The sequence below is a fragment of the Solanum tuberosum genome, unplaced genomic scaffold (genome assembly GCF_000226075.1).
Source record: "Solanum tuberosum cultivar DM 1-3 516 R44 unplaced genomic scaffold, SolTub_3.0 scf00423, whole genome shotgun sequence".
Lineage (NCBI taxonomy): Eukaryota > Viridiplantae > Streptophyta > Magnoliopsida > Solanales > Solanaceae > Solanum > Solanum tuberosum.
This window is the reverse complement of record NW_006239348.1, coordinates 449313-472132: the sequence shown is the minus strand read 5'-3', so window position 1 is coordinate 472132 and position 22820 is coordinate 449313. Positions and strand designations below refer to the sequence as shown.

At 32.2% G+C, this 22820-nt stretch overlaps 2 protein-coding genes across 4 annotated transcripts; both read left to right on the top strand.

Moving 5' to 3' along the window:
• The first annotated feature begins 291 nt into the window (after positions 1–291).
• Positions 292–6510, top strand: LOC102585125 (splicing factor U2af large subunit A). Of its 3 annotated transcripts, XM_006363083.2 has the most exons (13): positions 292–489; positions 1168–1442; positions 1728–1835; positions 2490–2560; positions 3173–3246; positions 3324–3368; positions 3458–3517; positions 4285–4345; positions 4431–4543; positions 4922–5368; positions 5475–5610; positions 5715–5782; positions 6082–6510. In XM_006363083.2, exons 1-13 carry the CDS (start codon positions 415–417, stop codon positions 6217–6219), a joined length of 1671 nt encoding a protein of 556 aa, XP_006363145.1. In that variant the 5' UTR covers positions 292–414; the 3' UTR covers positions 6220–6510. The 3 variants fall into 3 exon arrangements, with proteins under 3 accessions (XP_006363145.1, XP_006363146.1, XP_015158788.1); XM_006363084.2 differs by lacking the exons at positions 292–489; positions 1168–1442; positions 1728–1835; positions 2490–2560 and adding an exon at positions 2567–2928; XM_015303302.1 differs by lacking the exons at positions 292–489; positions 1168–1442; positions 1728–1835; positions 2490–2560 and adding an exon at positions 2567–2983.
• Positions 6511–13539: 7029 nt separating this feature from the next.
• On the top strand, positions 13540–16746 carry LOC102584809 (protein indeterminate-domain 2-like). Its single transcript, XM_006363082.2, has 4 exons — positions 13540–14303; positions 14400–14796; positions 14882–15147; positions 15619–16746. Exons 1-4 carry the CDS (start codon positions 14165–14167, stop codon positions 16392–16394), a joined length of 1578 nt encoding a protein of 525 aa, XP_006363144.1. The 5' UTR covers positions 13540–14164; the 3' UTR covers positions 16395–16746.
• Positions 16747–22820: the final 6074 nt, after the last annotated feature.

Genomic DNA, 22820 nt, shown 5'->3' with positions numbered 1-22820 from the left:
AACCCAAAAGTTTACTAGGTAAACATTAATGAAATGGATTAAAATGCAGGTCATAACCTAATTCGTTCAATTTTTACTATTCTTAATTGGTTAATTTGCTTTTTTGTTAAAAAAATACAAATTATTTTGAAACAATTTTTTTTCATAAGTCAATATTTTAGCTATATATGTTAGGATTAATTAGTTGGTTGTATTTGATTTTGCTATCCATGTCGGATAAAACGAAGGAATTGAAAACGCAGCCGGGAGTTTACGGTTGTACCCTTTATTTAATAAATTAGAAAAAAAAACATAGAAATCGCAATTGGACTGCAATTCCCAATTACAGAACGGCGAAACCCTTTTCTAGCCCTAGTTTTGTACTCCTCTCTCTCAAGGAGAAGAAGAGATAAATTAGAGTAACGTAGTGGAACGATGCAGGAATATGAAGGTAACGGAGAAGATATAGAGAATAATGGTTCTTCTCCTTACAGTGACTCCAAGTCTCAGGTAACGTTTTTGTTTTTTCCTTATTGGATGAATTGAAAGATTTGAACTTATAATGGTGATGAAGTAACACACATAGATGTTTGCTTTAATTAGGGATACTTATCTGCCTTTGATTGTTTTATGTTCGATGACTCAGAAAGTTTATATGAATTGCTTGATGGGATGCGATTGCTGGGTATATCTATGTCTGTGTGTAGTTATGGTTTATGGAGTGTTACGCATTTATTCGACTACTTCTTCCGCTAGAAAGAGTGATGGGGTTTGGAATAGAAGCATCAAAACATCTACTTGGTGTAAAATCGGACAATTATTTTTTGAATTCAAATTACAGGGTTAGAAATTATGGAATAGAGCAGATTACATAAAAGATGCAGGCTGTATTTGGTGGTGGTGGGGTTGAGGAGTATTGCCTAAGGTTGGCCTCTGATAGGATCCAGAGAGGAGCTGGTTTGCTCCTGGTGGACAGCAGTTCTGATCTCTAACCTGTGAATGTAGCCAAAACAATGCTTTTATGATATGAACTTCTTTTCCCCGATTTGTGTTGCTCTTTGTTTTTAATTTCCTTAGCTTTAGATTATTATGGCTTCTGCTGCATGGTTTTCCATCCTTAGATTTTGTTTATATATTTAAGTTTTGTTGTTCTCTTCATGGACTAACATTTTTATCATCATTTTCCAGCGTACTTCTCGTGACCCCGAAAAAGAAAGGGGCTCATCAAGAAGCAGGGAAAAGGAGAGGGAGAAAGGGCGTGATAAAGACAGGGACAGGGATAGGAATGTAGATAGAGACAGGGACAGAGTTAAGGAAAGGGACAAAGATATGGATAGGGACAGAGAGAGGGAGAAGGGCCGTGATCGTCATCACAGAGATCGTCATAGGGATCGGAGTGATAGGAGGGAGAGGACCAGAGATCGAGATGAAGATGATCTTCAGCGAACTCGAGATTACGATAGGTAGGTTCAAATGCAGTTTTAAAAGTTAGTTGGATTTATGTTCTGTACCTCTTTTCAGTTACTCATTTATGATGGTAATACTTAATTGTGGTATTCATTTTGAGAATCATGTTTGATTTAATTTAAAATGCTATTTTTTTCTTTGTCACTGTTCTCTATGCTCTACATGCTTTAGTGTGAGCTTCATATGAGATTCATGTGTTTGGTGCTTGCTGATTTAATAGTCTTAACCAATTTCTTATCTTTCTTATGTTTTTGGATATGATTGTTTATTTATCCTTTCAGGAGAAGAGACAATGACAAAGATAGAGAGGACCGACAGAGACACAAGCCTAGCTCTAGGGGTAGATCCGAGCATAGATCAAGGTCTAGATCACGGTCGCCATCTAAGAGGTTTTTGTCTTACTCCTATATCTTCTTGTAGGAGCATTTTCAAGATACGTTCTATTGATTATTTTGATGTCCTAATGCTCTGTAAGACTGGTTTCTGTCTTTTGAACTTTGAGTGAAGCAAATTTCAATTTGCTGTGATATTTGCAAGACTGGTCATTGGACTCTTTGATCTGTCAAATTGGAAAGAAAGCATAAGTGTCGATATGTTAGAAGTTAGAACTATAGATAGAATTGGACTAAAACATTAGGTGAAGACTTTGTTATTTGGCCATATGAGCTGGTGAAGCTGATGTTGCCATGTTGGCTTACAAAAGTATTTGTTCTTGCAAAATCATAAAGCTACTATGATGACTTTGACTCTCTAATTACTGGAACCTATTGGATTTTGACTGTTTGTTCTTTTTCTTTATTTTTTTTGCTTTTGAATTCTCTGGGGTAAAGCCTGCTTACATTCTACCTACCCTCCCTAGACCTCACTTGTGGGATTACACTGGGTATGTTGTTGTTGTGATTTTTCTGTCAGTGGCTAACATCTATACAGATCATAGAAAGTTACATTTTCAACCATTTTATCACTTCATTCTAAAAAAATAATAATTCATTCTCAAAAAAATTTATCACTTTGCTGTTGGTACTAATGATGTTTCTTTTCAGCAAAAGGATCAGTGGTTTTGATATGGCACCTCCTACCAGTGCATTGTTATCTGGCGCTACTGATGTTGCAGGTACATGGTCCATCAATTTCATTACAATTAAAGTATCTTGAAAACTGTCATGTTTTTCCTGGACATAGTGTGGAAGTTCGTATCGAAATGCATGGTTACATTTTGGTAAGCTTTTTGTTTCTTTGACTTCCACCTATACTGGTAGTGAGTCCTAGTTAGATTAGCTCTTTTGCTTTTCTTTACTTTTTACTTGGTGAAATAATTCTGAGACTGAGGGTTTTGGTTTCTTGTTGTGTTTGGTGTTTGTTTGTTTGTTTTGTATTGTCTTATGTTCTAAGAAGGCAATGTTGGGCTACTTGCCCCACTGTGCTGACAATGGGCGTGAGCCGACTTCTGTAGCTTATATGTACAAGGAAGAATCGATACAGGTCTTGTTCATCTTCAAGGAATTGCTAGTTTGGTAGTTTACAAATATTTTCTCTAGTAAGGAATTCACAGTAAAATTCTCCATCCCTTAAATTGTTTTACTCTAATTTGATAACAAATTCTTCTATTTTTCCAAACACATCGAAAGAAAAGAAAAGATTTTAGTGTAAATATCCATTTATTTTAGCCACTTCAAGTATGTACATATTTTCACTCACTGATTTGTAATTTCATATGCCTGCGCAGGTCAAGTTCCGGGGACGACTAACCCATCAATTCCTGGAATGTTTTCTAACATGTTTCCTCTAGCAGCAGGCCAGGTACTGTCGCAGATCCTTCTTAACATACATTCACTGGTTATCTATATTCTTATATATTTGTTTTGTGGCTTCTCTAGTTTGGAGCTCTCCCTATTATGCCAGTCCAGGCAATGACACAGCAGGTTTATAATTTGTGACATTTCCTATTATCTCTCTCTTATGGGCTTCTTCTTTTACCTGAAAAGCATTTTATTAAATGTTGCTTTTTCAGGCTACCAGACATGCTCGGCGAGTTTATGTTGGTGGACTTCCACCTACTGCAAATGAACAGGTAGCAAACTTCCTCCTATTATATCATATTATGCGGGAAGGTAGTACTACAGATTCCCATGACTTTGCACATTGGCTGTTTTAAGATTTTGTCTGCTCAAGTTTGGAAGCCGCTGTTTTCTTTCTAGTTATTCTCTGTGGAATCACTTTAGTTTTTCCTTCACAAGCTACTGCTTGTAATATGGTGCAATATAGTGTCTTCACGTACATTTTTCACAGCTGTCTATTCCATCTAATTACCTTTTGACATCAACACTGACACATTGCTTTTTCTGACTTACTGATGTCATGCAGTCTGAAACCATTTGTAGTTGTAGGTATTTTGTTTTGTTTTATTTTGTTTTGGTTAGACATCTTTATATTTTATTCTTCGTATATGGAATTGCTGCATCTGATCCGAGGGTCTTTCGGAAACAGCTTCTCTACCTCCACGAGGTAGTGGTAAGGTCTGCGTATATTCTACCCTCCTATACCCCACTTGTGGGATTTCTGTGGGTATGTTGTTGTTTTGGTTAGACCATTATTCTTATGTTAGCATTTTTGAAATTTTATTCTTACGTGTGATGTTTCGTTTTCCATTGTAGCATTTATTTTGTACTATGTCAGCCAAAGTAGGCTTTTTTATGTGTTGTATATGGAATCATCAATTTTTGTCTTCCTCTAAAATTATCATTAGTTTGAACTTCCTAATTTCATGATTTGAGTTAATTCTGCGCTGCCATATCTTTGAGTACTTCCTATGTTTTCTGACCGTTGATCTACATGCAGTCGGTTGCTACCTTCTTTAGTCATGTCATGTATGCAATCGGAGGAAACACTGCTGGTCCAGGTTAGTGCGTAGATTTATGTGCTTTCCCTTGTAGTATCACTAAATTTACCTTTTTAGGTGCTTAAAATATTGTTGAAATTTTCAGGGGATGCTGTTGTCAACGTTTATATAAACCATGAGAAGAAGTTTGCCTTTGTTGAAATGAGATCTGTTGAGGAAGCTAGTAATGCCATGGCTTTGGATGGTGTCATTTTTGAGGTACTAAACATCATCTGGCTTGAATAGGTGTTATATGTTAGCTTTCTACTTATAACTGTAGGGTGTTTATGAAAAGGAAGTAAAGAAAGAGAAGATTTTAGTTTCACCTCATTCACACCGACTTTGGTTCTCCCCATCTTATTCGGCACAAGATAAAGTTTGGAACTAATGTCCCTTTGTCCCTTTCCCATTATATAAGCTGGAGTCTGCAAACCCTGTTTCTCTGTGGCTTTTTATTTGTTTGTGTTCTTATGGTGATTTGAGTGTTGGATAATGTATTACCAAAGCATCATGCTGCATTATGTCAAGTACGTATCCTTATACATATTCCAACTCTTGATTGATATTTGTTTTCTGTGCACTTTATGTTTTGTTCAGGGCGGACCAGTTAAGGTTAGAAGACCCAGTGATTACAATCCTTCCTTGGCAGCTACTCTTGGTCCTAGTCAACCGAGCCCCAACCTCAACCTGGCAGCTGTTGGATTGACACCAGGTTCTTCCGGAGGGCTTGAAGGACCTGACCGTATATTTGTTGGTGGTTTGCCCTATTATTTTACAGAATCACAAATCAGGGAACTTTTAGAGTCTTTTGGTCAACTTCGAGGATTTGATCTGGTCAAAGATAGAGAAACTGGGAACTCAAAAGGTTATGCTTTTTGTGTGTACCAGGATGTGTCTGTTACTGATATTGCTTGTGCAGCCCTTAATGGGATTAAGATGGGGGATAAAACTCTTACTGTTAGGCGGGCTAACCAGGGCACAACCCAACCCAACCCTGAGCAAGAGAGTGTATTATTGCATGCACAACAGCAGATAGCTTTGCAGGTAGAGATACTTCTCTGCTCTTCCATTCAGTTTTCAAGTTCTTAGGCTTTAATACTCTAATACAAAGGACTTTTAAGCTCACCCTTAGTGCTTTTTTCTTCTACAGAGATTCATGTTACAACCTGGTGCATTAGCCACGAAGGTTTTGTGCTTAACAGAAGTGGTTAGCGTAGATGAGCTCAAAGATGATGATGACTATCAAGATATTTTGGAAGATATGAGGATTGAATGTGGTAAATTTGGTGAGTAGCCATATCAAGTGTTCTGTTTCCTCTAGCATACCTTATGCCTTGAACTTAGGTTGAGAATTTTAACTTGTATTTGCTTTTGTATGTCTACTTTGCAGGAGCTCTCCTGAATGTTGTCATTCCACGTCCAAATCCTAATGGTGAGCCTACACCTGGACTCGGGAAGGTACATATCTGCTGATCTCTTAAGCCATCATCTAGATTAGTTACGTCTACAATCTGATCTTGACGATCCTATATATGTTGTTAAAATGAGATTCAACTTGTTTCTAATTTTCTTCACAATGACCAGCTGAAAAATGACTATTCTGTTAAGTGTCTTTCACTACGATTATTTATTGCTTCCTGAAACTGTGCATGATTTGGAACAATTACAAAAGGGCTCCTATACCTTGCTCTCTTTTTTTTCTGGTGGTTTCTACTTCTGAATGTATAATGGTTAAGACTAATATCCTGGTTCTTCAGGTATTCCTGGAGTATGCAGATGTTGACAGTTCCAGCAAAGCTCGGCAAGGGCTGAATGGAAGAAAATTTGGTGGTAACCAAGTTGTTGCTGTCTTCTATCCAGAGAACAAGTTCTCTGAGGGAGATTACGAGGCTTAACTGTAATCACTATAGCTATGACATACTATTCAGATTACTACAGGGAGTTGTTCGCAATGTCTTGTAGGAATTATATCCCCCTTTTGACAAAGAGGGATAAAAGTCTCCTGTTTCTTTTTTTTTTTTTTTTTTGCTTTTTTGTTTTGGTGAGCATGGGATATTTTATTCTGAATTTCAAATTTATTTTGTGGTTAAAGCTGATGTAAAGTATCAAACAGGAATAGTTATTGGGTTGTTTGAATGCGTTTTTTTCTTTTTATAATTATGGCTAGTACCCATTTTTTTCATTTACTTTATTGTTCCCCAGCCAAGAAGTTGCACACTACTTTTTGTTTGTGAGTGCACTCTATTGTTTATAATTCCTTGAATGTCACTTAAATTACAGTAGCAGTTTGTAAGTTTTATATTGTAACGAGCTAGAGTTGATATTTGGAAATTTACTTGTTATAGTGGATAGCTGCTTAGGTCCTCTACTCTGTTAGTGGAACAGAAATAGGTTTGGACTTGTCAAAAGTAAAATGAGTTTAGGCAGATGGTAATATCCACTCATGTCTAAAGCATAACACTTCTTTTTTATTGAAGTCTTTTTTCAAGCTTGAACGTGAGATATCTTATTAAGAATGAAAAAGTTTTTATCATCGCATCAAAGTATGGCGTCCTTTAGCATAGATCTCTCTCATCACACCGGCAATTTAGTCCAAATTTTAAAATATTAAAAATATAGTTTAGCTAGATAGAAATACGAATTATAAACTCTTGTTCTGTATCACAATGTCTGGTCCCTTTGCTTCAATGTGAAAATGAAACGATAAAGTCGTTTTCTTGAACTATTCTCTGTATAGTTGAACTTCCTACCGTGTTTTTCCTAATTTCAGTTGACTCTTTGTTAGTGCAATTTGTAACAAATATGATATTTACCTTACATTAAACCACAAATATAAGATAATTAACTAAGTAATTAAAGAGCTTTTATATGGGATGACCCATTTTTATGCATTAATTAGCAGTTTGAGAAGAAAAATGTTCATCTTAAGAAACAAGAAATAAAAAAAACAAAAAAAAAACAAGAAAGGGAAAAAAAAATAGTACTTAAAACTTTGTGGTGGTGGTCCATACCACTTCCCGGCATATATAATTGATGAAGAGTTTGAAAATAAAAATAAAATAAAAAAGTAGATGCATTCAAGTCAATGAAAACATTAATAAAGTGTTAGAGAAAAGACATTTCAACTTTGTAGCATTTGTTTACTGGAATTACACTTTTAACTTTAGGTTATCCCATTTTAACTATGTAACTTATTATATAATCATAAGGTAAAGTTTGATAATATAAAAAACAAAGGAAGCTCACGTGCAACTTCGTATACCACAGTTCAACTTTGATTAAAAAAAATAAAGGGTAAAATGATAAATATATCCCCCGAACTATCTAAAATGGTATGCAGATAGCCTCCGTCATACTTTTGGGATATTGGTGCCCCTGTCATCCAAAAACTAGAGCATATATACCCTTCACTCTAACGGAAGACTAAATAGGAACACGTGGCACAATCTTATCCGTCGATCCGATATTTAATAAATGTTGGGTCGGTGGATAAGATTATGACACGTGTATGTCCGTTAGTATAAAAGGTATATATGTTCTAGTTTTTTGACGGCCGGGGCACTAATGTCCCAAATGTATGACGGAGGGTATCTGCATACCATTTATGATAGTTCGGAGGTATATTTGTTATCTTTAACTAGAGATCTTGGGTTCGAGTCTCCTTTGTTAGTCAGACTCCAATATGAATATCGGATACAAAAACTAGAGCATATATGCCCTTCACTCTAACGGAAGACTAAATAGGAACACGTGGCACAATCTTATCCGTCGATCCGATATTTAATAAATGTTGGGTCGGTGGATAAGATTATGACACGTGTATGTCCGTTAGTATAAAAGGTATATATGTTCTAGTTTTTTGACGGCCGGGGCACTAATGTCCCAAATGTATGACGGAGGGTATCTGCATACCATTTATGATAGTTCGGAGGTATATTTGTTATCTTTAACTAGAGATCTTGGGTTCGAGTCTCCTTTGTTAGTCAGACTCCAATATGAATATCGGATACTGGGTGGGAAACAAAAAAGAATTAATTATGATTATTTGTCAAATATTGTAATGGTTATTCATGAATTAGAAACTGGACGAATGTTTTTGAATGTTCAAATTTAACAAAAACCAATATAAGGAGAAGAATGTTCCAACAATAATTTTGACTTAAAAAGGGAAAAAATAAGTGACTTGAATAGGAAAAAAATGAATAATTTTTAGATTAGATGAAATTTATTGAATATCTATATTTTGTTATTGTCCTCCTCAATAAAGTGCTAAATCGACAGTTGTGTAGATGTTTTAATCTTTTGTGTCAGCTGAGCCTCTTTATTTGAAGTGTGACAAATCAATTGTTTGACTAGTAGTACTAAATGAGTAAATGTAACATCTCCACTGGCAAATAGCTGTTTCTCCAACACTTTAGGAAAATAAAAGGAACAAAGAAAAAATTATGCCCTACTCTTAAAGAATGCTCAGCTAAGTGTAAATTGATTGTGAAGGGAGAAAATTAAAGATTTAACTTGTTTGAAGGGAAAAAATTAAATACCAAATCATTTAAAGGGAACATTGTGTTATTAATGAAATCATAACAATATGTTAGTGACTAATATTTTTTGATTTTGCAGTGTAAGGCAAACAAAATTACGCAGAGTATTATTTTAGTATAAAGTATAGAAATTCCATTCATTTGGAGGCTAATTATATTATATCATGAAAGTTGTTCCAATTACAAAAAAGTTGAATTTTTCATTGTTATCGGACACATTCTTTGGTTGTCCGATACATTGTAAATGATATATTACTTGATGGAAGAGATTTTTCCAAGACGTGATAGGAATGTATTCAAAAGCAGATTTATTTAATTCTTTTAAATGGTAGGAAATTTTAGAGATTATCGTTGTGTATTTATATATATTTTTCATTATTTTCTCTATTAAATCAACTTTTCGATCATTATTTTTAAATATTGAGCTCCAGCTATTAATTCTTTATCCAAACAAGTATCATCATAAAATAAAACAAAAAGAATAAATGAATTTGCAGATAAAAATATACTACCTGTTTAATTTCTTAATCGAGAGGAAATGGACACTTTACCTCAACCCTTGGCGTGATAATGAAGAAACACTGTTTATTAAAGCCTCTAACATCTATCTAGTCGAATAATTAATTATTCCGATTTCGAACCTTGAATATAGAAAAATCTTTAATAAAGAGTATTTTCTCAAATAAATAATATATGATACTAATTTTAATATGAATATCGAACATCAAATAAAAACAATAAAAATAAAAATAAAATCTATCTAGTCAAAGTGGTTTTCGTAATGATATATATGTAACCTCTAGTTATCAATATTACAAGGAACAGGGATTTTTCATGATGATTATAAATCATTCTTCATTAAAATAGAATGCAGTTATAGTTGAGGCAAAATAAATATTCATTGATCAGTGAGAACTTACTATTCCATTCGTTTTTTTTACTTGTCATGATTTTTATTTTGAGAGTCAAATAATATAAACTTTAATCAATATTTTAAAATATATCTTTTATCACATTAATATAAGAAAAATTGCAATTTATAGTGCTTTTCATATAATTTTTAAAATCTAAATTTAACTTGAAAATATTAAATTAATCTAATCAAATTTAAACTCGGTCTTCGATTGCTTGAGAAATGAGAAGGGGAAGAACTAAGAAGAAAAGAGTAATTATAATTCAATAATAATAATAGTATATGTGTCTTTCGGGATGACTCAGTTGGTTTGGAGGGTGGTTATCCACACGGATGACCTGGGATCGATCCCCCCTCAATGCCTTCTTAGTCGAGTCTGTCGCATAAGGCTTGCCTAGTGCGGTTTACATCCCCTGTGTGATTTGTAGGCTCTGGCAGAGAGGTTGTATGGATTATCCTGGGATTCCAAAAATAAAAGAAAATAATATATGTGAAAATATATTTTATTTATTTATTGAGTTGACATAAGTTTCGAGTGTCGTAAGCTTTTTATCATTGCTTATACTAGTAAATATAACTAAACGAAAATAATACTTCCCATTATTTATTTGTTTTTTTAAACAAACTATATGGGTTACCCAATTTTTACGTGAACATGTATATGTAAATCCTGTCGAATTATACCAAAATTAAGCTAACAATCATTTAGACGATTAATTGTAATCCTAATAAAAGATCAATTACTAATTTAGGATTGGGACCAAAAAAAGATTACAGTACCAAATTTTCAACTCCTGGAAGTTGACACGTGGAATTTTTCAAATTTCGAAGAAATTAGAATTTAATTATAAAGAAAGTTAGCTTGACTTTTTCTCTCAACCTAATTAAGGCAATACACCTTTTTTTTAATCTACCTTAATTCAACCAAAAAATCATATTTTTTTTCTTACTTATTATGTGTTTGAAACTTAATTGATTCTATCATTAGAATTTAGACTAAAGAATCAAACTTCACCTTCAACTTTTAATTAATAGATAATGTTTCTCTCTTATTCTCTAAAAAAAAAATTATTTATTTTTTCGACATTTTTACTATCTATTTCAATTTTCAAATTCCTTTTTTATAGCTTTTGTTTGATTCTTTTTTGGCAATTTCTAGTAAAACTTTTGTAAAAAATGAAAAATAATTTTCAAAAATAGCTCCAAAACCCAACTGCTCTCTTTTCTTGTATTAGAAATTTTTGGCCTGAATTGTTTTCAAATTGACCATTGCTATTTGGGACTTCCCAAGTAGTGGGGACTAGGAATGTTTATGATTAGATTGTGTTGTGTCGCACATCGATTGATGAGAAAAATTTGGACTTTTTATATGATTTGATAAAAAAAATATATTCTCTTCAACTAATTTTTAAGATTGAGTTAGCCATAATTTTTTTAAAATCGAATCAATTCTTGTTTATGAGAAAATAGTAATAGTTAAAGTTTATTTTGCTAATATTGACAGAAAGTTTATAGTCAATTTCAAATTTTAGCATTTTTACATTCTTCTTTTGGATAATGAAAAAAGTTGGATGGTGAAAGGCTACTGATCATTGAAAATGAATGGAGAAGAAATTAAGTTGTGGTAGTAGAAATGACCCGATTAAATGCTGAAAATTTAATCAAAGTATTTTGGGTAAATTAGTCACTTTGGTAATTCTAATGAGGTAATAAATTCAGATTAAAAATTGATATATCTTTGTTTTAATGTATTTATCTTAGTTTAATTGAACACACAATTTAAAAAAATAAAAATATTTTTTGAATCTTATAATCTTATATTAAAAATATGTATAATGTATCAAAATAATCTTTAATTTTATAGTGTTAAACATGCTAGGTGGATTATGTCGGAGTTAAAAAAATTGTCCAAAAAAAATAGTACTTTTTTAAAAACTAAATTAAAAGTGATAAACAAATTTGAAGGAGATTTACTACTTTCCAATGTTATGACATAAGATGTTATCATTTTCAGTTATGAAATTTATTTATTAGTACAAGTAAGGGAATACTCATATAAATGAAAAAAAAGCATGTTTGGGAAACTACGACATGCCTTTAATATTAGAGCAACTTTCACGTATAGCAAATAAAAAAATTATATTTATATGTTATAACAAAGTTTGCATAATTGCGCTCCATAGTAAATATATATATGTATAATTCGCTATACATATACAATTGAAAGTTATGTCTATTTTGCTATACATATATATAAAAAGAAGCAATTGTATAATTCGTTGGCTCCTCTTTAGATTTGTATAATTTCACTGGCAGACCATTTGTATAAATTGTTGTTAGCCTCTCGTTTGTATAAATTGTTGACAAAAATATTTGTTTATCAAAACTCGCTCTCTCTTTCGCTTTATACAAACATAAATTATACATTATATTTGTATAATCTGTCTTTGTATAAAAACGAGAAAGAGAGAAAGGCAAAAAAGAACTAGGCAGGGGAATATTTGTATTGTATAATTATAAGTGTATAAGACGAATATATATGTATTTGCATGTGTATATACAATTTTTCTTTCGTTTTATACAAACATAAATTATACATTACACAAACATAAATTTTACATTATATTATATAATTTGCGTTTGTATAAAACGAGAAAGAGAGAAAGGCAAAAGAGAATTGGACATTGGAATATTTTTATTGTATAATTATAAGTGTAAAGGACGAATATATATGTATTTGCATGTGTATATACAATTTTCTCTCGCTTTATACAAACAAAAACGCAATTTATACAATTCTGTTGTATAAAGCGAGAGAGACGAGCACAAAGGGAGCGAGTGAGAAAGGGAGAGTGGCGAGCGAGAATTTGGAGGGAGAGAGGCGGCTGACAAACGTTTGCTACGGGGCGCAATTAAATTAAACAGTAGCTACTCCATTTATTTTAAATTATAAGTTTGCCATTATGTACAATTATCCCTTAATATTACTACTGCTCGTCCATATCATTTTACTTGATTCATATATTAAAATAGATATTTTATTTTATTTTTATATTTTAATAAATTTAATATACACTTATACTTTTTAATACTATTCTTAATTTAAAATAACTATATAAAATAGAAAATGATGATAACATCAATTTAAAATTTCAATAATAAATTTAATTTAGTTAATTATTTTTTAATTAAACTTTTTTAAAATTATGTATCAGATTAATAGGAATCAAATAATATATAAGAGTGATTTAAATTAATTTCATCTAATAGTAAATGAAGCACATGTATAACTAATAGAATTATATGTATAATGAAAACAATTTTTTGGTGTGTAGTGTGTACACACAAATTGGTTTCAGTTCAATTTACAACAAGTAGTTAAGTACATATAAATTTGTTATCTTTACTCAACAAAACAGGTCACTTATCGAATCGAAAAAAAAAAGTACATTTAAACTTAACATCATTTTTCTCATGTTCTATAATTTAGAGATAATTGATGTAAAACTAATTAGACCTAAATATTTAGTGGGAATAATATTTTTAATTACATATGAAAATACCTAGCTTTAAAGCACCTACTCTATGAAAAAATAAAAGAAAAATCGACTTACATAGCGGCTCATCCAAATAATAGTTAGAAAGTATTATTTCTTGTGGGTATATTACTACTATATAAAAAATATATTAGTTGACGTCCTTATCCTCCAGAATTGAAATTTTAGACACATTTATGATTTATTTACTTTTTTTCTTAGACACATTTATTTACTTCACTGTAAACAAAACAAGTACTAGCTACTACTCACTAGTAGTACTATGATTTTCCATTGATTAATTTTCTTTTCTGTTTGATTATTTTATTTTTGTTCATCTTCTTGAAAAGTAAGAATGAAGACCAAAAACTGAGTAGACTTTTTTTGCAGTCTCTGTTTTCACATTAAATTTCCTCTCTTTCTCTCTATAGATTTCCGAGCCGCCGACTTGCTATGCTAACCGCTTCTCATTTTCATCGCCGGACTCGAGTTTTTCTTCATTACTTTTTCTTGTAAGCAAACCCATTTGCTGGAACTTAGCGACTTTGTTTATTTTCCGGCAGAAAGTTCACGCCGGTGATTGACTTTCTGGTGATTTTGGAATCTGGATTTTTGAGCTAATTCTAAGTTATGGGGATTTGCTATTTTAGCTTGGTTTGATCAAAACTGGTAGTTGGGTATATGAAAGAAAGAAAAACGAAAAAGCAAGATTGACTGGTAGATACGGCAAAAAGAGAGGAAATATCGACTCCCCAAGAAAAGATTGATATCAAAAAGGTTTTTTTAACATAAATGTTCTAAAGATTTGCTTTTTGAGCAACCCAACAAAAACAAACCCCTAGAAGTAACCATGCCGGCCGACCCAGATAACTCATCCGCCATGAACGATTCTACAGGCTCAGGTGAAGCAAGCGTTTCATCTTCAGGTAATCAAGCAGTTCCTCTGAAAGAATCAGCCAAGAAGAAACGAAATCTTCCTGGGATGCCAGGTAAATCATGTTTCATGACAATTCTTGATGAACCCAATTTTTCTAAAATTCAGCTAAGATTTGATTTTTTGGGATTTTTTTTGTTGCTTTGATTAGATCCCGATGCAGAGGTTATTGCTTTGTCACCAACAACTTTGATGGCCACGAACAGATTTGTTTGTGAAATTTGCAGTAAAGGGTTTCAAAGAGACCAGAATTTGCAGCTTCATAGAAGAGGTCATAATTTGCCATGGAAGCTGAGGCAGAGATCAAGCAATGAGGTGAAGAAGAGAGTGTATGTTTGCCCTGAATCCAGTTGTGTTCACCATGATCCTTCTCGGGCATTGGGTGATTTGACCGGAATCAAGAAACATTTCTGCCGTAAACATGGTGAGAAGAAATGGAAATGTGACAAATGCTCCAAGAAATATGCAGTTCAGTCTGATTTGAAGGCTCATTCAAAGATTTGTGGAACTAGAGAGTATAAATGTGATTGTGGCACTTTATTTTCAAGGTAAATCAACAGTATGCTTTTCGAGCTCAATTCAAGTTCTTTCTGGGTAATAAAGTTGTTAACTTTATTTGCTAATAATGTACAGGAGGGATAGCTTTATCACCCATAGGGCATTTTGTGATGCATTAGCTCAAGAAAGTGCTAAAACACTGCCAGAGAAGCCTCCTAGTACTAATGAGGAGCCTAAAACACAAGCTGTTGCTTCATCATCACCACCGCCGCCAACGCCACCGGCGCCTCCACCTGCCACCGAGTCTCAACCACCACCACCAGCTCCAAAGCCTTTAATGACCCCAACAGTTCCTCCGTCAACTGCCGTAATGACATTTGCTTCCTCTGTTCAGAATCAAGGTGCCTCTTCTGAGTTTGATGTTTGTCGTATTTGTGTTTGTTACATATCAAACAAAATAACTTTGTTCTTTCTATATCTTGGAGTCTAGTTAATTTTGTCATTTATTGATCTTTGTTCTTATCTGTATTTATTCTTTGTACAAAATCATTTATCTTTTCTATTAATCAATCAGAATCTTGTAGACAGAAGTAGGGTCTAAAATAGGAAGAAAAAAAAAATGAAGAAAATATTATCGGATAAATAATTATAAATGAAGATTCGATGTCATGAAATCGTTGGCTAAAGAAAGAAATAAGTAGTATATGCTTAAATAAGTTAAAGGTTGTAAAGAAAGGATACTATATTTGGATCTCCTAGTCCTTTTGCAACAGATAATGTTCTTTTTCTACGAAAAGTTTTAACTTTCTCTGCTTCCTTAAACAAGTATGCTTCTTTTTATCTTTTTTATACAATTGCTACAATTTGTGCAGAGTTGCGGGAGAATCCAATCACAAATTCTGCTGGAACTGCTACGAAACAGGTTCTGGAGGAAGCAGCGGCGGTAGCAAGCTTGACTGGAAACTGTAGCAGCTCTTGTAGTAATGGAAGTAGTAGCAGCAGTGTCTTCGGAAGCTTGTTTGCTTCATCAACAGCTTCGGGAAATTTGCCATCTCAAGCTCCTGTTTTTTCTGATATGTTTCGAGCTATGGCGCCTGAGAGCACTCTTGAGATGGCACCACCTTCATCTACAGAACCAATATCTCTCGGCCTAGCGATGAGTCACAGTTCATCATTTTTTAGACAAGCTGGTCAAGAACGGAGGCAATATGCTCCCACACCACAACCAGCTATGTCGGCAACAGCATTGCTGCAGAAGGCAGCTCAGATGGGTGCAGTAGCGACCAGCTCATCGTTCTTGAGGGGATTTGGGGTTATGTCCTCCACGTCGTCTTCTAACGGGTATCAAGAATGGAGTGGGAGGCCAATTGATGCCAATGGTGCGTCATATGCTGCAGGTCTTGGTCTTGGACTGCCGTGTGACGGTGGTTCTGGTCTGAAGGAATTAATGTTGGGAACTCCCTCTATGTTTGGTCCCAAACATCCTACTCTTGACCTTCTTGGATTAGGAATGGCAGCTAGTGTCGGTCCATCGCCTGGATTATCTGCCCTTATAACATCCATGGGTAGTAATCTTGACATGGTGACTTCAGCTGGATCATTTGGTACTGCCGATTTCAGTGGTAAAGACTTGGGAAGAAATTCATGATATCAACTTCATTGCTCTAGTTGAGAAGAGTCAGGTTTAATTTTCAACTGTATAGGACTATGGAATTTTAGTTGATGCAGCAAAAAACATATTGGCAAGCTCAAGTAGTGCCCTCTGCCCCAAAGATTTGAGCATAGGATGGCAGGTGGAAAGCTGTCACTGTGATGCAGTTGGACACTTTTAAGATTGTTCTACTGCCTCCTTTGTGTAGGTGAAAGTAAAAGGTTTTTTTTTTCTGCTGTACAGTAGAAGTTGAATGTATAGCTGCATAAAAACTCCTCTGCTGTTTGTTACAAATGAAGCTGTTATGTGAGAATATTTAATTTACTATAAAGCATATTTAACCAAGGGAGGCTCATCTAGTGGAAAATTTTATCAAATGGTATCTCTAACTCAGACACTGCAAATTTTGGTGACAAAATTCATGCATAACTAAAGCGTGAATATTTGTGTTAGAACTCAGAACTTGAGAAACGAAATGTAAAATTAAGCCAACGAATCGTTGAAGCGACCATTTTAGGGTTGGGTGGGGTGGACCAATTTGGTGTCAATACATTTCTGAACCATTTCAACATTTTGTTTATTTTTTTATATAATAAGTATAGTATATATGAAGCCGGCAAGATGGTTCCTAATAGTCAACTTTATATTAAAAATATGAAAAATTACAGAAATTTCATCTTTTAATTTACTTATCACCATTATTCCCTATAAGTTTTACAAATTTCTAAAATCCTTCATTTTCGCGCATCAGATTAGTGTATCTCGCGCATCAGATTAATGTATCTCGCGCATCAGATTAATGTATCAACGCTTATATTATTATATCCGTTTAAGGGATTTCTATAATTATAAACTTTTAAGGGATAAATTGTAATTTTATCTTAAAAGTATGTGATTTCTGTAATTTGCCCAGATAATAATTTGACCTACTGCTAGTACCGTTTTCTCACAAGCTGCCCAATAACCTATACATTACTCCTATTCTTTTATATTTTGATTGATTGATTGATAAGATAATAGAGGAAAGGGGCAGTGGGGGATAAGTGCCGAACTTTTTGATATGATAAAGAGACTTTGAGGTAAATTTGGAGAAAATGCTGAGATTAGACACTTTATGGATGAAAATCATAAGAGATCGGAGTTCAAAATTTTACAGTTTCATAACGTTATAGTACAAATTACTTTATTTGTTTAAATCTTGGTAAACAAAATTAACGGGTATTGATGTAGGTGAAAGATAGTACTCCCTCCGTCCCTATTTACTTGTCCATATTTCCTTTTTTGGTTGTCCCTATTTAGTTGTCAATTTTGACAAATCAAGAAAGGACAACAAATTTTTTCCTATTATACCCTTATTTACACTTCTTGAAAATTGTAAAAGTGTATGTTGTTTCTCTCCAATTTATTTCACTTGAATTCAAATAAGTGGTTGTAATTTTGAAATGAAAAGTTGTCATAAGGGTAAAATTGTAACTTCACTGTGCTAATCATTGTTGCCTTAATCTGTGTGCCATTTCTAAAGTGGACAACTAAAAAGGGACGGAGGGAGTACATATTTAATAAAACTAGTTTTGACGCACGTGCGTTGCACATGAATATCAAATCATGTACCACATTATTTTTAAAATTAACCTGAATTTTATTTTTAAAAAATTAGTCACTTTTAAAATCTCTTAGTTACACCTCTTAAATATACTCTCTCTTCCCTTCTCTATAGTGCATTACTTTGTTATTATTGTATTGTTGATGTTCTTACTTTTAATATAATATAATATAAATAAAAATTGTTATAAAATATAGAATATATACTAAATTTGATGTTTTTAGTTGGAGTATTATATTAAATTAACATTCATGTTAGCTTACTTTTAATATAATATAATATAAATAAATATTGTTATATAATATAGAAGATATACTAAATTTGATGTTTTTAGTTGGAGTATTAGATTAATTTAACATTTATGGTACGGAGTGTTCTAATTTCACTGAACTTTGAGATTGTCAATGTTTGTAAATCAATCTTGAGGTTTTAAGAAAAGAAGAATAGAAAACATAAAAATAAACGTAGTTTAAAAATGTGAGGAAACTCCTCTATTTATAGTTAAAATATGTAGTATTAGTATGTGTATATTGTTCCTTGTCATAAAAATATAGAAAATATACTAAATAGGGTGTTTTAAGAAGAAGAAGAATAATGAATATATTTTTAAAAAAATGTAGTTGAAAATTTTGAGGAGACCCCTGTTTTTATAACCAACAAAGGGCAGTGTATGAAAAACTATTTATTGTGCCTTATCAAAAAGATGTCACAATCCTTTAGAAAACTCACAACTCTTCGATACTTATTGAGTGTAGTTTGGACTCTTCAAACAAGTTTTTGATCAAATACTTTTTCTTCTACAGTTTGGAACTTCTCAAATTCTGAACACCAAATTATAGTTTGTGCAGCGAAAAATCATTGAACTTTTTGTCAAGTAGAAGTTGCTGCAAAAGTATATTTTATGGATATGAAAATGAGTACTTATTAATTATCAAGATACTCTTCTCTTCTGAAGTTGAGTTATTTCATTCTCCTTGTTGCATCAATTTTTGTTGATCTATCTAATTTATCCCACAAAAAATATTGTAATTGCATAATTGAACAACTCTCACAATCTTCCTTGTTTTAAGTAGAAAAAAAGAAAACTTACAAAATGCGTAGTTTAAAAGTGTGAGAAACCCCCTCTATTTAAAGACAACAAACGATAGTATGAAAAAGTTCTTATCGTGTCTTTTCAGATAAGTCACAACCCTTTATAAAAATCATAACTTTTCGAAAATGTCATAACTCATCAAAAAAGTCACAACCCATTGAAAAAGTCACTACCCATCAATGTGAAAATGTGTACGCTTTTAATATAATATTGCATAAATAAATATAATATTAAATATCTAATATATACTAAATTTAGTGTTTTAAGTTAGGAGTATTATAGTAATTTAGCATTCAAGTTAGAGAGTTTATGCTTTTAAGATAGTATAGATAGATAGATGTGCATAAATTAGTTCATACACTACTGTATTTTATAAAAGTGGTAATGATTAAAGGTTGAATTAAGAACTTAAGTCGTAATTAGAGAAAAGACATAAAACAGATTAGATCAAATGAATGTTCTCTGTTGGGCCAATTGTAGTTGTGCTTTTGACATCAATTAAAGGAATCTGATGCAGATTTATTTTTTCTTACCATTTCTCAATTCCAATTTGACTTTGAAATTACATTTAATCTTGAACAACAGTGCCTGAAAATGAAGGGTTATCATCAGTTTAAGTAGCAATTCAACTGTCTTCTAATTATTATAATATTTCTGTAATAGTAGTGACATACTTTTGGGCAAATAAATAAATAATTAATGAACATTGTGGAAGGTTTATGCCTTAATCTTGTCGTTTATTCTTGTTTGGTAGCAGTAATCAGGAATAATGAAATATGATTAATTTCTGGATGAGGTCATAAACTATGGTCTCTCTCACCTAATCTTCCTTTTTATTTAAATATGCAATATAATTAGGTGCTTACTCTTTGTCTAAGACCTGTCACAACTAATTATTTACTATAACATGATTTCAAAAAATTGCTTTTACTACAACAATAAAAGAGAGAGAAATGATCATTTTTGCCGATTTATAATTTGAATTTTGAATAATAGAAAAAAATAACACTACAAGATTTCTTGTGTTTTATTATAGATCTTTTATATTATTTTTATTGATATCTTACGAAAAGAATTACTTTCTTCGTCTCAAATTATCTTTTTTCCTTTTTACATATTCTTTAAGAAGATATTAACCAGAATGAGTTTTAACTATTTTACCTTCACTTAAGTCGTTAGATATAGTTTCACTTCATTTTACTCTATTAAAGTGTTTTTAGTTTTCAAGAACGGATAAAATGAAAAAAATAATACTATGGTTAATTTCATCTTGAGACACCTATTTTTAAAAATTACGACAGATAATTTGAGATGGGGAACTTTATAACTAAAACAACACAATAAATTACAAAATCAAATCTCAGAAATATAACTGATTCAATGTTTAGTTTAGACACTTTTGGTGGCTGTTGAATTGCAAACAATTTTACTACTAAAAATATAGAGATGTTGACTTATGGCATATGGAGAGTAAAGTTAGGCCAGGAGGCTGTAACTAAAGAGGGCATTCAAGCTGTATGCAAGTTTTTCCACACTGCCAGGCCATAAATGCAAAGTTTGTTGTACCAAAAACTACTGTACCAATGCACGGTTTGAATTCAGGATTTGTTCATAAGTTTATGATAAGTGGTCCAAAATGTCTTATTTAACTGTACGAAATAAATAATTGTCTTTTGGGATGATTTACTTAGTATGAAGGGTGATCATATGTTTAATGTCTTCTATGTCAAGCTTTTGCATAGGACTTGCCTAAAGCTGATTTACATTCTTTGTATAGTTATAGGCTATTATAGAGTGAAGGTTTTATCGAGTGATCAATATAGAGTGCTCATCCGAAGGACAAAGACTTGTCAGAGAGATTGTTATCATTTTGATATTAGTTGTAGCAAGAAGTTGAATTAAAGGGGCTGTCTGGAAGATATGGGATATCCAAAACATTAATCTTGTAGGTCCCATAATTGGTTCATGATGCCTATATAATATCCAAGCCCATCTCCCTTTCACTCTCAACTCCACCTATCCTGTTTCATAAAATGAGTACACCATTTACTTTTCTACTTTTATATACTTCCATCCTCCCAATTTATATAATCATATTTGCTTGACACGTATGATATTTCATCAATTTTTTGGTATCTTTGTATTTATTTTGAATATATTAGTAGTATTATTTCATTTTCTACTATCTTTAAATGCAGCAACAGATCGTATCAGTATATCAGAAAGGACATACCAACGTACTACTCCTGTAGTTCATCAATGCTCACTGCTATGTGGTCCTCAAAACCCTATTTTAAAGTGTTTTTTAAAGTTCTAAAGGAGGAAAAGTTGTTTATAAAATTCGATTCACATTTAATTACCATACCCCTTTTGCCCTTCCTATTTTCATTGAAAAATAATACTTCCTCCGTTTCAAAAAGATTGATTTAGTTTTCTTTTTAGTCTGTTTAAAAAAGAATGACCACTTTCCTTTTTTGACAATACTTTAACTTCAATTTTCCACGTGACATGTTTAAGGCCACAAAATTAAAGGACTTTTTGGTACATTTGACATAACTTTGATTTAGAATCATAAAAATTAAAAAGTCTTCTTTCTTTTCTTAAACTCCGTTTCAAGTCAAACTAGGTCATTCTTTTTTAAACGGAGGGAGTAATAGATGTGTGACTTAAAAGTATGTATTACTGTTTGTTATCTTTTCGTATTTCTATATTGCATTATTTTGTTATTACCAGTGTTCTTTTTCTCTAATGCTTTGTAATGCATTTTTTATTAGTATTTGTTATATCTTCGTGAATCTTTTTTTCAAACGACTCTCAAAATGAGATACTTGAGTTGATGGTACGTATTTCAGGAATAACATCTCTATTTCTATAAGGTAGGAATAAAGTTCGACACACTCTACCCTCCCAAACTATACATGTAAAGTTTGATCGGGTATGTTGTTGTTGTTCAAGAAATTGTTGACCATGTTTCCTAAACAAAGAAGATGGAATCTCACATCACACATGAATCAGAATTTGAGTACGATTTAAGGAATTAAAGGGCTTAATTTAAAACCATTTAATGCATTGCACGACACGTAGTACGTTTAATCATTTTTGTTTATATTTTGGTTTTCTTCTAAATTTTCAGTAGACAAAACTTTTAAGTTATACTCCATTCATTTCAAATTAATTGAATTGTTGAGGTGTTTCACATTTCAAGTTATACTCCATTCATTTTAATTTAAAATAACTAATTTCAATACTAATTAATGAAGGGTAAAATGGAAGAACAGTCTAAAGTAGTCTTGAAAATTGAACAATTAAGTTAATTTAAAAATAAAATAAAATTAACAATTCAATTAATTAAAAATGAAGGGAGTAGAGGATTATACTACTAATATAGAACGTTTGTTGTTGTAAACAGGTTCTTCGTAATTTGAACTCCCTCTTCCTTTTTCTCTCCTTTTTCTAGTATGCATATAGGGTGTGTTTGGTATGAAGGAAAATGTTTTCCTAGAAAATGTTTTCTTGGAAAACAAGTTGATTTTTGACTTATTTTCTCATGTTTGGTTGGTGAGTAGAAAATATTTTTCAAATTTTTTTTTTAGTGTTTGATTTATGAATGAAAAATGTTTTTGAAAAATTTCTTTTATTTTTACAAGAGTAAAAAATAATTGTTGAAATTGAAAATATTTTTTAAAAACAAACTTAATTTTTTTTTGGGGGTGGGGGTGGGGGGTCG

What these genes read in the sequence shown, in the direction of transcription:
- LOC102585125 (XM_006363083.2), top strand. Translation starts at nt 415, where the DNA reads ATGCAGGAATATGAAGGTAACGGAGAAGATATAGAGAATAATGGTTCT. An exon ending in TTCCTCTAGCAGCAGGCCAG is followed by an intron (nt 3,247 to 3,323) that starts GTACTGTCGCAG and finishes TGGCTTCTCTAG; the next exon opens with TTTGGAGCTCTCCCTATTAT. An exon ending in TGGATGGTGTCATTTTTGAG is followed by an intron (nt 4,544 to 4,921) that starts GTACTAAACATC and finishes TGTTTTGTTCAG; the next exon opens with GGCGGACCAGTTAAGGTTAG.
- LOC102584809 (XM_006363082.2), top strand. Translation starts at nt 14,165, where the DNA reads ATGCCGGCCGACCCAGATAACTCATCCGCCATGAACGATTCTACAGGC. An exon ending in AAATCTTCCTGGGATGCCAG is followed by an intron (nt 14,304 to 14,399) that starts GTAAATCATGTT and finishes TGCTTTGATTAG; the next exon opens with ATCCCGATGCAGAGGTTATT. An exon ending in TGTGGCACTTTATTTTCAAG is followed by an intron (nt 14,797 to 14,881) that starts GTAAATCAACAG and finishes AATAATGTACAG; the next exon opens with GAGGGATAGCTTTATCACCC.